The sequence below is a fragment of the Haliaeetus leucocephalus genome, unplaced genomic scaffold (genome assembly GCF_000737465.1).
Source record: "Haliaeetus leucocephalus isolate CR32 unplaced genomic scaffold, Haliaeetus_leucocephalus-4.0 Scaffold566, whole genome shotgun sequence".
Classification (NCBI taxonomy): Eukaryota; Metazoa; Chordata; class Aves; order Accipitriformes; family Accipitridae; genus Haliaeetus; species Haliaeetus leucocephalus.
In genome coordinates this window covers 7,538,115-7,553,034 of record NW_010973002.1, presented here as the reverse complement: position 1 = coordinate 7,553,034, position 14,920 = coordinate 7,538,115, and the positions used below count along the sequence as shown (strand labels likewise).

The 14,920-nt window shown below is 40.9% G+C and overlaps 1 protein-coding gene across 2 annotated transcripts in view; it reads left to right on the top strand.

The window, feature by feature from the left end:
• Positions 1-66: 66 nt before the first annotated feature.
• The window catches only part of SCIN (scinderin), a 51,827-nt gene continuing 36,973 nt past the window's right edge, over positions 67-14,920 (top strand). For both annotated transcript variants that reach the window (XM_010577646.1, XM_010577647.1), the window contains exons 1-3: positions 67-281; positions 4,313-4,467; positions 6,002-6,163. In XM_010577646.1, the coding sequence (XP_010575948.1) occupies positions 83-281; positions 4,313-4,467; positions 6,002-6,163 (516 nt within the window). In that variant the 5' untranslated portion in view covers positions 67-82. The remainder of the gene's footprint in view (positions 282-4,312; positions 4,468-6,001; positions 6,164-14,920) is intronic.

Here is a 14,920-nt window from a genome sequence, read left to right as displayed (position 1 = left end):
GGGGGGGCGGGGCCGCGCCTTAAAAGGGGGGGGGGGGGGGGGGGGGCCCCCCCCCCCGCCTCTTCGCTCGCCCCTGCTGGTTATGGCTCTCGGCCGGACGCCGCCGGCCTTCGCCGAGGCCGGGCGGCAGAGCGGGCTGCAGGTGTGGCGGGTCGAGCGGCTGGAGCTGGTGCCGGTGCCCCCCAGCCGCCACGGCGACTTCTTCGTGGGGGACGCCTACCTGGTGCTGCGCACCGTCCGCCGCGGCGCCGCCGCCGCCTACCGCCTCCACTACTGGCTCGGTAGGCGGCGGGGCGGCGGCGGCGGCGGCGGGGGTCTTGGGGCCGGGGGCAGCGCCAGGCGGCGGGGCGTGCCCTGGCTTTTCGCTGAAGGTTCTTGCGGCTTCGCCGGGCTCCGGGGGGTCGGGAGGTGGAACTCTCGCCCTCCCTCTTCAGGAGGTCTGCGGGCGTGAAGCTTCCAAGTTGAGGCGCTTAATAACAGAAGTAGGGCTACAGCCAAGGGTCCGGGCGATGCCAAGCCTCGCCGCTTCTGATGCGGCCGTGCTAAGGGGCTCTGGGGTGAGAAAGTGGGGTTGTGGCGGAAAGGTGGACGCTTGCTTGCTTTGTGAGGTTAGTTTGGGAAAGCGGTGAAGGGTGGAGGTCAAGTCTTGGCTGCATCCAACCAGGATTCACAAGCGAACTCCTCCCTTCATTCAGATGAAGAGTGTTCTTGCCTTTGTTTTCACTAGGACCAAAATTTTCACCTCGTTGTTGCACTGCTTTGTGTCCCGGTGGTGCCTTTTTTCAGCGAGACTAATTTTGCTTTCTGATGGTATGGAGATTGGAGGCAAAGTCACCAGGTGTTCTGTAAAACCTCCTGGCTTCGGTTATCAGTCTGACAGCCTAGTAAAGCCCCTCCCGAAGTAACTGGGAACACTGGAGTTGGGCTGTTGTCTTTTGCCTTCAACCTTGACTAACACCGTGTTTACAGCAAACCAGAAGTCGGACATAGGATGCATTTTAGGCGACTTCCTCATCTTTTGGGGGTTTCTTGAGACTTCCTTGTCTGGTCACCAAGTCATCCGACCGCTGTGGTTGCTGTGTAGCTGCCTGAGATCTATTACTTTGTTCTTGTTTCACCATCCCAAGGTTTGTGTTTGTAGGCAATTATCTCAGTGAATGCACATAAAGACAGGTCAATGTGTATTAACACTAATGTGTTTGAGTTGCTGTGATTCTCGTACTTTTGGATTCGTTGAAAAAGAATAGCAGATAAAGCTGGGATTGTTTCTGCATAAATGTTTGAAGCTTGTTAGTTTTGCATGTGCTATGAGTTATCCAGCTGGCATGCAGGATAGTGTCTGTCTCTGATGAGAGTGTAATCATAGATGGCAGTGTAAATGAATTTCTGGCAGATGTTCTTATGTCAGCAGCACTGCTAGTTAATAGCAGGGTTTGGCTGGTTAGACCTTTGTTAATGAAGTTAGAACTACTTATGTAGTAGTTAAGGTATAGTAGACACTTCCCAGGGAAAGAGGGAAGGACTCTTTGCAACTGGAAGTGAAATCAAAAAGTCAGACTTTTGGGATGGAAAGAACTCTTGTGAAATTAGATTGGTGGAAACCCTACAGACTTTGGGCTTAGATACTTATAAGGGCCTTGCCGCTTGGTGACATGGTCCTACTCCTGCATGTCATCTGTGGTATGTGTTATTGCATGGGCCTCACGTGGTGGCTTTGAGTCTGAATGGATTCTGACTTCACCAAAAAAGAGACCAAATTCAGAATAAAAGCAGAGCTTTTGAATTTTAATATTATATTAATATAATATTAATATTAATTTTTAAAAATGTTAATATTGTATAGTGGCAAACTTCCTGCTAATACTTTGCTTGGGCATACCCAAGGGGTTAGAAGGAGGTCTAGAGCATGGGAGGATGGTCTGTGACCTTGATGTGCTGCCAGTCTTGTGCTGTGACTGGTATTCTAGGGTTAAAGTGACCAAACAGTTGTTCTATTGGCCTGAAGCTTCCTATGTGAAAGCCACTGTTTTACCAAATACCTCACATATGCTGAAGTGCTGTCCAGGTTGGATAATTTCTGAAGAAGCAACTCAGGTGCTGCAATGACATTGGCATGGCCAGGCAATTAATGTGGATCTGTGTTGTGGTAGCTGTATCCGTTTTAAACTTTGCTCAGAGATCCTGGCTTGGTTGTCTGCACTGGCACTTCAGGGATGTCTTAGTAGCTAAACTGCTAATCCTTAGGGAGCTGTCTCAACTTGAAACTATCACTAGTGGAAACAGCTTCTACTATGCCAGTATAAGGCTACTTGTAGGAGTAAGACTGGCTATGCCCCACTTACTATGTTTAATAAAATCATGCATGGTGTTTTTTAACTATTTTTTAACCCTTGTCCCCAGAGAGTAAGTGATAAAACATATCCATGTGAACCAGGATCTATTCTGGTAAAAAATGTTGTTCTTTTTCCTGTATACTCTGGCTTATTTATAGCTGTTTGTGCCTCGGACTGTAAGGTAAACTTTGTTTTCATACAAGCTTGAATAACCTACACTTGGATTGATGCTTATTTGTTTCTTTTAAACAGGGTTTCACTGAGTATTTTATTGCATAGCAGCTGTGAGACCAAGCCTGGTAGTGGTTCTTACTTCTAACACTGTTCCAAAACCAGTTTTCTTTGACCCTGAACCCTGTTGTGTAATTGCAAGCAATAAATCTGAAGGATCTACTCCTAATAGACATGAATAACTCCAAGAAAAAAAAAAAGCAACCAAACCCCCAAATCAACCAACCAAAATTTTACTTCCAACTTTAAGGTGGTACACAGGTCTGAGAAAGAAGAACTTGCTGTGTGGCAATATGCTATCACTGAGTGATAGGGCTCACCCCCCAAGGTTTTTTGTGTTATGTCCTGCTTTCAGTAATTATTTTACCTTTTTTGGGCAGGCCTCGTGCTCTTTTCTTCCCTATGCCTCCATTATTCTTTGGATCCTTTCCCTATTTCATCCTTGCTGCTTTTTGGAGGCTTCCATTGCACCTGTGTCCCCACAAAAGCTGTGGTGGTGGCAGTGGTGACACTGCTTCTGGAAGAAGCCCAGTTGTTGGTGGGCAGAGGGGAGTTGTCTTGTGGCATTTGCACAGCTGGGCCATGAATGGGGCACTCATTTTCCCTAAGAGAGGAGCTAGGTTGGTGATCCCCTTAGGCATCCCTGTCCTCCCTCTCCCATGCTTTATTTTTTCCTAATACCTTACTGGCATGCTTCTGGTGACACCAGTGACTCGCTACACCGTGAGGTGATGCCAACACCTCACTACACACTTCCCCTTCTCCCGTAGCCTGAGAGGTATCTCTGTCCACACTGCCTGGGGCTTTACGCTATTCTTCCACTCAGTCACCTAGAAACAAGGAAATGGTTAATGTAAGTGAGAAGCTGTTCTTGAGAACTGTTGCTTGTATACCAGCATCTTCCTCTTATTTAGAAAGAAAAAATAAAAACTAAATGGAAAACCTCATTTTTCCTTACTCTTCAAAAGTTCTTGAGAAGCCTATTTTTTGAGACTTCATCCTACTTGCACGCTTCTTGAAACAATCAACTACTGAAAATGTTCATCAGAAATGTATGGGCCCGTGTTAAAAGTTTTATTTTAATATACTGCCTGCTTTGCAGTGTGATTAGGCCATCAACACACTAGGTTAAGAGGCCATTTTGTCACAGTCTTGGGAAGAGGCTAATCTCTGAAAGGTACAAAACGAAGTGTGAGCTCATGAAGCAAATATCTGAGCCCCAAAGCTGCTTTTCTTTCTCCCAGCTGTACCAGAGAATCTAATGAAAGATACTAAGCAAAATACCCTTGCTTGCATTGTAGTGTCAAGAGGACTGCTTTTGAATTATTTTAACGTTATGGCTTGGCAAGTTGTTCTTAGTGTAAATACATGGTTTACCATCTAATCAGTCCTTTGATGTGACCTTCCTTTGTCTTTGCACTTCACCTCAAGGTCCAGAAATCATTACTGGAGACACTTGCTGTGCGAAACTCACTGAATTAAAATATCTTGTTCAAAGAGGCTGAGTGAAGACAAACTTGGCTATTTTTAACTTTTTTTGCTTTTGAAGACAGTTCTGCAAATAGTTAAATGGTCTGGATGGTCATACATTTGGTGGTGAACAAGGTTATGATGTAGTGCTTTTTTGTGACATATACATGGGCTGTACAGCCTGCTGAAGGCAGTGTCCATTTGTCACAAACAATTTCTCCAACAGAATTCAAAGTTCTATTAGTGCTTTATAGACATAATATTTCATCTTATTTCAGGGAAAGAATGTACCCAGGATGAAAGCACAGCTGCAGCTATCTTTGCTGTTCAAATGGATGACTATTTAGGAGGAAAGCCCGTGCAAAGTAGAGAAATTCAAGGAAATGAGTCTACTGAGTTTGTGGGCTACTTCAAAGGAGGAATTAAATACAAGGTAAAGAACCAGCTATCAAAATGTATTATAAAAATATATGTAAATTGTCCCCCAAGTAAAATAAAATATTTTGCTTTATAAATGGAAGGTTTAAGAGTTGTTTTTTAATACTTAGTGGTTTTAGACCTGAACTACCTTTCTTAAACTATAGGAGTCCCAGTACTTGTACAGAAAACAGCATCTTGTTTACCAGTGCCTCTTCTGATGTGTGCAAACCTTTCCCAATTATTTTTCTCCCCTAAAATCAAGCTATCCTGAGATTTCAAAATTGTGTGTCTAAGGGAGCTTCACAGTAGGGACTCTCTGTGTTTGGGATGTAGTAAGTCTCACAGAAACTACTTCTATGCTGTAGACTGAATAATTTTGTTCAAATGTAGAACCCAATGTGCTTAAGTGATTAAAAACATGAACAGAGTGGAAAAGACCAAAACCTCACTTTAGTCTAAAAATGGTGCTTTTGCAGTCCTACTGCAGGTTTTTTTCTTTAAGGTAGATGAAAAGCTCCCAAATACTTTTCATGAAAATTTTATATTTTAAAAAGCTATAGTCTCAGCCTCCTCCTTGTGTCACTTCCAGAAGCCACATCTTTGGAAGAAAATTTTTTTGCAACATCTCTGTGTTTTTAAGAATAAAGTAATGCATCTCCTGAGAATCTCCCCATAGTAGGAGCTCTGGGAGCCATTGCTCAGTCAGCATTTTTTCCCATTATGGAGATTTGTAGCTTTTCATGGCCTACACCACCAGTTTGAAGCTTTTAACTCTGCTTGTGTAAGAGAGCTTGGCAGTGACCTGCCCATTCTTTTTTTTTTTCTTTGTAATTTCAAGAGCCAGTTTCTGTGCCAGCCCAAGCTCTGGGTCTTCTGGAGGAGTGAAGAATACTGCCTCACAGACGCAGACAGCCAAGCCAGTTTACAGGAATAAGTTATGCTTAAACTTACACTGTATAGATTGCAAATCAACAGTTTGGTCTCACTTACCCCAGTCTGGTGCTCCTTGCTAGGTTACCTCCTAAGTTGCAAATATTCCTTTCAGAAAATTACAGAGCTGCTGTGGAATTACCTGTGCCTCTGTGCGTAACCAGGCACTAAAACCACCCAGACATCTGAGATTTAAGGAAGTTGGGAAAACTTATGCAGGAGCTGCATGTTGTTCTGCTTTTCCTCAGTCCTTATTTGACAACCTACTGACTTTTGTCTTAACAGTGTGGTTCAGTATTAACTCATCTTCTGGATGATGCAGGAGAGTGCTGTAAATCCTGTTCTTGTGCTTTGCCTTTCCCCATTCACCTGAAATCCTTTTGAAGCAGGGTGACATTTGCTCCCTCAGATAAAGGTTCACACCTGAGAGTTCAGCAGCAGTGTTTCCCATGTTTGTCTGCTCTGTGGTCAGCACTGTTAAACAGTATATTATTTTGGCTTGCCTCTTACTGCATAAACTATTTTTTCCCCCTGCTAGCTCCTCATCTATAGCAAAAAGGTAAGTCTGCAGAAATCAAGCTGAAATAAACCTTGCTGCTTTGTTTTGTTTTATTCAGGCAGGTGGTGTTGCCTCTGGATTTAATCATGTTGTTACTAATGATCTGAGTGCCCAGAGGCTTCTGCATATCAAGGGCCGGAGAGTTGTAAGAGCCACAGAAGTCCCCCTGGCTTGGGCCAGCTTCAACAAAGGAGATTGTTTCATTATTGACCTTGGAACTGTAAGTCTTTCCTAGAGCAAAACACACGGAAAAGTAAGAGATGCAGTATCACTTCTAAGGTCTGAATCATCCCCTAAAATGCACAACTAATTTTGTCACTCACCCAAACTGACAGAAAGAATGATTTAGAGAATCCGTTTTAGTGTCCCAACACTTTGAAGGTTCAAAACTGCACTAAATGTTTTCTGAAGTATTCACAGATTATTCTTGAGGAAACAGTTCTCTTTTTCACTCAAGGCATTGGAATTTTTTACTACTGATGTTTGAACCTTAAGCTGTTCACAGTAAGTCCTGTCTGACACTGTCTACCAGCTGAATGGGATCAGTGCTAGGGTTCAGAGCAGAACATAGATGGGAGCTTTCTCTTAAGAGCATTTCTTCATATTCATAAAACTTTGATCATGACAATTCATCCTAAAGAAGTAGCTGCAAAAGCAGTTGTCATAATAAGCTTGTCATGCAATGTGTTATAAAGCTACTTGAGTATTTTGAGAGATCACTTGAGAAGCAATCCCATACTTCAAGGCTTTCTGCTGAAAGCAAGTAGAGAGACAGAGCAGAATCATATGGACAGATAAGATAATTTTGCTTGCTTCGGATGACTTAAAGTATAGTACTGTTACCTTAGTATCAAAAAGTCTTAAAATGAATTCTAAGGATTTATGTAGTAGTCCACACTAGTTAGATGCTACTTATAAGTTTGAAATTATTCCCATGCCTGATATGCTGACACGTGTAAAATTAAGAGTGTATGAAAGAAAATAGTTTATCTGCAAGGCAGCATCTGCAGTTGATCTTAACTGTAGTGCTTCACAAGGAAGTGGTCAGCTATTTCAGCAAGATTTTGGAAAATATTTCCCTGACCTATTAAAAAAGAGCTCTTCTGAACTCATGTTATGGGTTTGGCTGTTTCTTCTGAAAAGCATCCTTTGGTGTGATAATTGAAGATATTGGTATCAAGTAGATATATTGATTATGTCTGTTAGAATTTTATCATGCTTAGCAGCCTTCAGGTAGAATGACTAGTGTTTTCTTAACATCCCATTCCTCCTATGGCACTGTGGTCTAATCAGCTGAAACAGCCAAGTGGTCAGTATCCAAACAGCACTCTCTCAATGTCACTTTGTATTAAGGATGCATAGAAGACTCAAATCATCTATTCCCTTTCAGGCTTAACCCATGAGAGATGGGAAAGTTGAAACTGAACATTGATAGAAAATGCTGCTTTTGCAGTCAGGCTGTCACAGGACTTGAGTTTTCTGGTTTGGAGTTAACCTCTCATGGACACCCTGTGGAACTGGATGTACTCCATGAATTTGACTTGTCCTGACCCTTATTGTGCCACAGTTACCCAGTTCACCTAAAGTAATTACTGGGGTCACACTGCAGACATGGCAATGACACTGATGAAATGCACTATGGTTATGTAGTGATGTTACATGTATAGCTTGGGCTTCATCCCTTTTGATGAGATTTTTGGAGAGAACACTGTCACTAGGCAATTTAAATGTAATATAGATTTAGAGTCTTGATTTCTAATACTGAACGTACGTTGTAAGCCTTTTTCTTTTAATGTAATATCACTCTGGTTTCTGATTTCCTGTTTGACAAGACAGAGGTCAAGTAGCAATACTACCCTGTGCCTTTTTAGGAAGAATGATTAGATGTGAACATGTAGATCACTTCTTTACCACGCTATGGGAAATGTCAGTCAAATCACATGACTTAGAACAGTTCTTGATCTTGCCGTGTCAGTGGTATATGAGGGATGGGTTTTCTTGAATGTATTAACAAATTAAGGAAAAAAGTGTTTTAGCATCCAGAAATTTGTAGTAATTTCATCATAGGTTATTGTGTAAACCAGACCTTTCTAGTGGGAGATGAAAAGGCAATGTGTGACATATTTCAAGATGAAGATATGTAAGTCTAGTGAAGTGCCTATAGAGAAATAGGTGTGGTAGGAAAATACACTCACAGTAGAAATCTTGAGCAAGCTTTAAGAACTGTATTTCAGGCTGAAATAACTGTATTTCACATTGAAATTTTCCATGACTAGAGGTCCGTTGTAAATGGGTGAGTCTTTACAGGAGCCCTTAATTGAATTTAGGGGTCCTTTAAAAAAAAAAAAAAAAGATTTTTGGCTCAAGTAGATTCATTTACTGAATAATTGAAATAAAATGAATCTTAAGTATGGTTGCTGTTGAGTCTTGGGCTTTATTGCAGCACACTACTGAATCATTTTCTGAGAATAATGGGTAGTAATTGCATAAAATAATGACCTTATGGTCAGTGCTTTTAATATCAAATTATTGTAGTGTGTCAAATAAGATGAGTTTCCAAGGCTTATTTTCCCCAGTCTCTTAGCTAACTAGAAGGATGGTCTCTGTGGCACTACAAAACTGCTTGTGCAGTCCATTTCCTGTTAGCTTTTATGAAGCCACTTACCTAATATAATGAAAAATCATCTCAGTTTTCCCATTGAGCTCAATTACTGCAGTATTTTAAACCTATGGTTTAAGCAGATAAGGGAAAATTTAAGAAAGGTAGTAATGATCAGGAATAAAACCATTATTGATCACTAAGGTTTCCCTTCTGGTGATAATGCCTTAAGTAGAAAGTGTTTGTGTGCATTTCCAGCTAGCTTCACATATTTACTGCTCAGGCTCTGATGGTTACCTCATACTTAGATATGTTACTAAACCACATTTACAGCACTTCAAATATCCTGCCCAGGTCTTACCTTGCCTCCTTTGAACTCTTTAGGCTGGAGCAGAAAATGGCTGCAGAAGGCAGAGAAAACACTGTCTTTGATATGAGGGGAGTCATTAGCTGTGGGTAATGCATAAAGACCTTTTTATTCAGTCTTCTGTAAGACCGTGACATGAGCGTTGTGACCACCACACTGATGTTCCAGTGCAATGTGTGATCCAGGAGGGAGTCTGGGGTGCCACACCCTGATAATTTTTTTTTTTTCTACAAGGGATTTTCATTCCACCTCCGTGATGAACCTGGGAATCTCCCTGTAAGGGAGCCTTTGGAACAGGGCAGGCAAGACAAGTGCAGGGCTGTTGCTGGGAGGGCTTTGTACAGGCCTGGAGTAAAGCGCACTTTACTTTATCAGGTGCTGCTTAGCATGTCCTGTCCTGGCATAGCTGTACTTAGGTCCTCCCAGAAGCCACGGTCTTCTGCCACACTTCCCATCCTGTCCTTTTGGCTGGAGGGTGCTGAGCTCTTCCTGGTGTCCCACCTGTGAGGCACCAGGACAGGTTTGGCAGTTCTTGGTGGCCATAAACTGTATGGCCTTGCTCTGTGTTTTCCCCTTTACCTCCAGATGCAGCTCTCCCTGCATCACCCCATCCTCCAGCCACCTCCCCTTAGCCACGTCCCTCTTTCTTCCTCCATCACCAAGACAGATTCTCAAAACAGCAAGAAGCATGAGAGGGCATGGAAAATGACCATGGAAGGGAAGGAAAAAGATTAATCATTGTGCCATTCAGTGAATAACACACAAAATTTCCCAGGCTATTTTAGTATTATCCAGATGCATGTGTTAATATAGCTTATATATGTATATTTCTAATAAGATGTGCTAAAGACTTTCATCTCTTTTGTTGATTTTCTTAGTGATTGGCTTAAAGTTGGAAGGAAACTTAGCAGTATTGTGAAATTCACCCTATGTACGTTGGTGTACACTGGTGATGTACAAAATGTGGATGTTGAGATCTGTTGGTAATTTGGGTAATGGAGCAGAAGTAATGGGAGTAGCAATGCAATAAAACAACACAAAGTGATCAGCTGATTTTATTGAAAGCTGCTCAACTCAGTTTGGGAAGCTCTGCTGTATGAAGGCTGTCTAAAGTTGTAACCTTAGTGACCAGCAAAAATATTCTCTATGCATTTCATTTGTTCAGATAGAGTTTTGTAAAATGTAAGACTTGATTCTTTCTGGCTGACTTCCCTCATGGTGGGAGGCAGCAGCAGTGCTATGAGCCAAGGGACTGTAGAGGGTAGGAAGAAGGTGCTGTACCACTCAGACTCCTGGAAGAAATTAGGAGATAGTTGTTAAAATAAGGTGTGTGGGGCGGGGATGTGTGATAAGTACCAAGCAGTTCTGAGCTTGGGCCTGATTGAGGCTGTAAAGTTTTGTCAGTACAATCAAAGTTCTGCTAACAAAATGTTACCCTTCTTCCCAAAGGAAGAATGCAGACAGTGAGGTGATAACTGTATTAAGTGTAGTGAAGAACTGAAGGTAAACTGCACTGAGTTGTCCATTCTTCCCATTCCTGTAGTGGTGCTTATAAACTGATTTATAAACAGCCAAGAGGTTGCTGATTTGAAATTTAAGAGCCTGCAGCGTGCTTAAAAACAACTTGTGCCATCCAGCAATCAATGTAGGTACTTCTCAAGGGCTCCATGAATCACAACTGAAAATTATGATGTTAGAACTCAAAAGCATAAGACTGAATAAAGCTGTTGTGATCATGTATCTGTCAGTATGCTCCTACTTGAACTCCTGACATAATAGGTATGTCAAAATGAAAAAGATTGCTGTCTTGCACAAAGACACTAGAAAAAATACATCAAGCAAAAAGGCTGGCTTTTTTGACAGCTGCTTTTCATAAAAACTTTTAACTTGCTATAGACCAATTTTATTTTTGTAAACATAATTTAACTTCTGTTTTTTAAAAGAACAAGAAGACAGATACTTGGTATGATTCAGCATCATGTTGCAATCTTAAGCGCACTTGTAGTTTTGCTTGCTTCTGTAATCTGCCTTCTTGCCTGCACTATCTCTTCTAGGTGGCTTTGCTTCTCTTCCTTTAGAGAAACCCGTTCACAATCAGCATATTAATTGATTTAATAAAGTCACTGTTTGGGTGTAAACAGGAGCAGAAGACCAGATTCTTGCATGCTGGAGTTCATCACTGTAAGTTTCTCTTTCTAGTTGCTTTCCCTGGCACTAACAACTGACTAGTCATGTCCTTTTTCCATGTTTTTCATTCACATGTTTCTCCTACAACTAACCTCTTCCCCAGTTTCCCCTAGTTGAGAGTTAAACTATCACTTGTGCTGTAGCAGGGAGTTGTCAAACAAGTAGCAGAGCTTGAACTAAACTGCTTTTGTTCTTTATTAATTTCATGGACTTATTAACAGCTTACACTGTGTGTAGATATAACCACATTTTTATCTTAGTAAGCAAGCATCTCATTTTTCTGTAAATCTGTGAACCAATTAGTTTTATACCTCCAGTAGTGTAAACTCCAGCATTCTGGAAATTGTTATAGTCCCAAAGTCATCAGATGGAGAAAATAAGTATTAAGCACTTTTTTTTTTTCCCCACTTCAGTTAGAATATTCAGGTTATGTAGTTTTCCTTCATACCCTATGGACTGGAAAGCTTCCCCTTGCCCCCACTTGTATGCAGAAAAGTGACTGAAATAGAGACCATCATTAAAGCTTTAGGTGAACAGGACATACACATATGCTCAAAGATTCAGTTAGGTTAGTTTTCTTCCTGATGTTGGAGGAAATCCAGATGTTTTGCTGCTTGAACTGCTGTTATTTAGAATGAATATCCTCCTGGTACTCACCGTTTAATGTATTGTGGTATAGCAACAGCTATTCCTAGAATATACTAGCAAAACAGGTGTGAGAGGAAAAATGAATGTCATAAGTGTATGACTGTGGTACATCTGACTTACTTTTATTCTGACAGTTTGTTCCAGTTGAATCAAATGGGAGAGTCCAAGACTGGTTACAAAGACAGTATTGTAATTACACCAGGACCAGGCTCATGGTGGCCTCAACAGCATTCTGGCTGAATGAATTCAGAGTTTGTTTTGGATTATCAAAACTCCACAACTTTCAATGGTTCACTGTATTACAGTTCCAACAAATGTAAAAGGCAGATTTGATGAGTATGTGAAATGATTTTTTTTTTTTTTTTTGCTTTTCACTGCATGTATCAAGAATTCAACAGTCAAGACAGGAAAAAACACTGAATAATTTAAGGAGAGAAATGTCTTCAGAGGCCTATATTAACCTGGTCCAATGCAAACGTTCTTATATATGTTGTCAGTTCCTAAAAAACCTGAATGTCAGCAAACTGGCAAAGTGCTGTATCCTAGTCACTTTTATTCTGTTTTACTGTTCAGTTAGTTTCCTCATCATTTGGACTTTTTCTTGATTTAGCACTCTTTTTACTAAAAAAAAAAAAAAACCAAAAAAACCCAAACAAACCAAAAAAACCCAAACAAACAAACAAAAAAACCCCCCAAAACCTCCACACTCCTGCTTTAGGACGCTCTAGGTATTTTCCAAAAACTTGGTGTTTGAATTACAAACACCAAGGTAATGTGCATTTGTTTTACAAATAATTTTACTGAAAACTGAAGGTACTGGAAGCATTTGTCATGTTTGCAGTTCATATAAAAACTTTTTTCCAAGTGTATTTGTGTTGTGTATTAGCATTTTTCCTTTAAATCTGTTAACTTTAAGAGACTAGACTTTAACAAAGAACAGTTTCAGCCAAAATAAACTCTTGCCTTATCAGAACAGCTGTTGATTAATCACCGTGAAGAGAATGGAGTCTCAGCTGAGTGCATGCCAATTATTTCGGTGGTACCACGATAAGATATGTATAAAAGCTTTGCCAGCATTCATGCCTGTTCAGTCTGCCTCTAGCTTTGCTAGTTCTTTTTCTACTTCCCTCAAGAAGTGGTATCTTTGGTTCACTCATGTGTGAGCATTAGGAGTGCAGGCTCCTTTGGGCACTCCTACATCACAGCTCCTCTCCTCCTGGCCCACCTTTCTTTACAAGCCTTGTCAGCCTTTCTTCTACTACCCACTGTGAAACCACTACAGTGGCTTTCTGTGATGTGGTTATTTGCCCAGCCTCCGATCTGCTTCTATGTAATAACCAGAAGCAGCTAAGCCCAAGAGAGGAATTAAGGCAAACCCTTCTTTTCTTGGTTTTAGCCCTCTTGTATGAGTCGTGGGGATAAAGAGAACATAGTATGGTGTTTCACATGAATGAGCAGATTTAGCTGAAGGCCTTTTTTTTGCACTAAGCCCCTCTGCTTCATAGCTGTGCCTCTATACCTCATGTTGTGGCTTAGAGGAACAAGAGATGACATCCTGACTGACGTGTATTAAGTCAGCATAAGTTACATCATGTTGACATGACAGGATCCACATTATAGATTTAGCTGACTTTCAACTAAGGGTGGTCATTTTTTTTAATTGAGGTGCACTTGCATTCTGGGAGCATGTTCTGATGTAGAGGCGGGCAAAGGTGGACAGGTTTAGGGTGCATCAGGGCCTGCCAACAAAGAATGGAGGCCTACCAGCTTGTGATACTTTCCTTAATGAAAGAATAAATTTTTATTTTAATATTTTAAGATTAGTGAGACAAACATTTCACTGTTGTTTTCTACCAAAACTGAAATTTTGCAACAAATTTGCTTCGAGTTTGGAAACCTGTTTAATTTGTTTAGCTTTTTAATGTTTCTTCATGTAAGAGAATGCAAATGAGCAATTACAGTATCAGCCTGGCAATTACTAGGTATTTCAACAAAGATATGGGTTTAAAACACTCATATGTTCAGGACATGTTTGTAATTAGAACAAAACTGAGTTCTTCACAGATGTAAGCTTCTTGGCTTTTGCTTTTGTTGTCCTGGCTAAGATTCACAGAAGAGACACCAGGATGCAGAGTATATTTTCATTTGCCTCCAAACTGAGGAGGCTATCAGGTGAATACAGAGGTGGCTATGTGTTAGAAGGGAAAATTTGTTTTTATGTCACTTTGGAAATAAGCACATATTTTGTTTGTTTGTTTTTTCTTCTCTTGCTCTCCAAGCCATTTGGGGCTGGAGCAGGAAGGAAGGAGGTGTACTTTCACAATCCCCCTCCATACAGGGAAAAGTGCCAAGGTACTTTTACTCAGAGTTACATGTGAGCCATGCATAATCATCCTGTTGCATACTTCTGTATAGAAGCTAAATGTTGGGTCATTTTTAATGTGCTGTAGAAATCTCATGAGACTTGCTTAAGGTCACTCTGCAGGCCAGAAGCTATCAGGAATAAAAGCAGTGAACCCTGCTACTCTATAACTAGGAGACCAAACTGTGTACCCAAAATGTGCAGATGAGGAGAGACCTTGCTGTGACTGCAGTGTGCAGAGCATAGACCTGGTTTGTCTTCCTGACCTCCCTCAGGAGCTCAAGGGTGGCCATTGTGATTATCCATGATAACATTTTCTCACCCTCAGCTGCTAATTGTCCCACTGTGATTTGACAAATATATTGATAGCAACAACCATTAATATCAGGTAGCAGACGAGCTCTCTTCCATAGCATCTCTCAAACTCTGTTAAAGAGATTAAAAAAAAAATACTGCTAGTACAAACTTCTGAAAATAAACTAGGCTTGGCACAGGAATTACTGATGAATGAAGTTCCTTTTTTTTTTTGAGGGGAGTGAACACTTGAAGTCTATTTTTGTTTTAATGGAAACATTTGTCAGCCTGCCAATTCAAAATAAGGTTAGCAAAACAAGCCTAAAAATAGTGAAGGTGTAGTACAGCTAAGAAATTGTGAAAGCACTGGGTGAGCTAAAGCTAAATACCATATTATGGCCCTAATTGAGCACTTTTTATATAAATATATATATACACACATATATATGTCTAAAAATAAATACTTGAATGATAAAATACAAGCCAAAAGCTCAGGGGTCTGTTGGACATGGTTAGATAG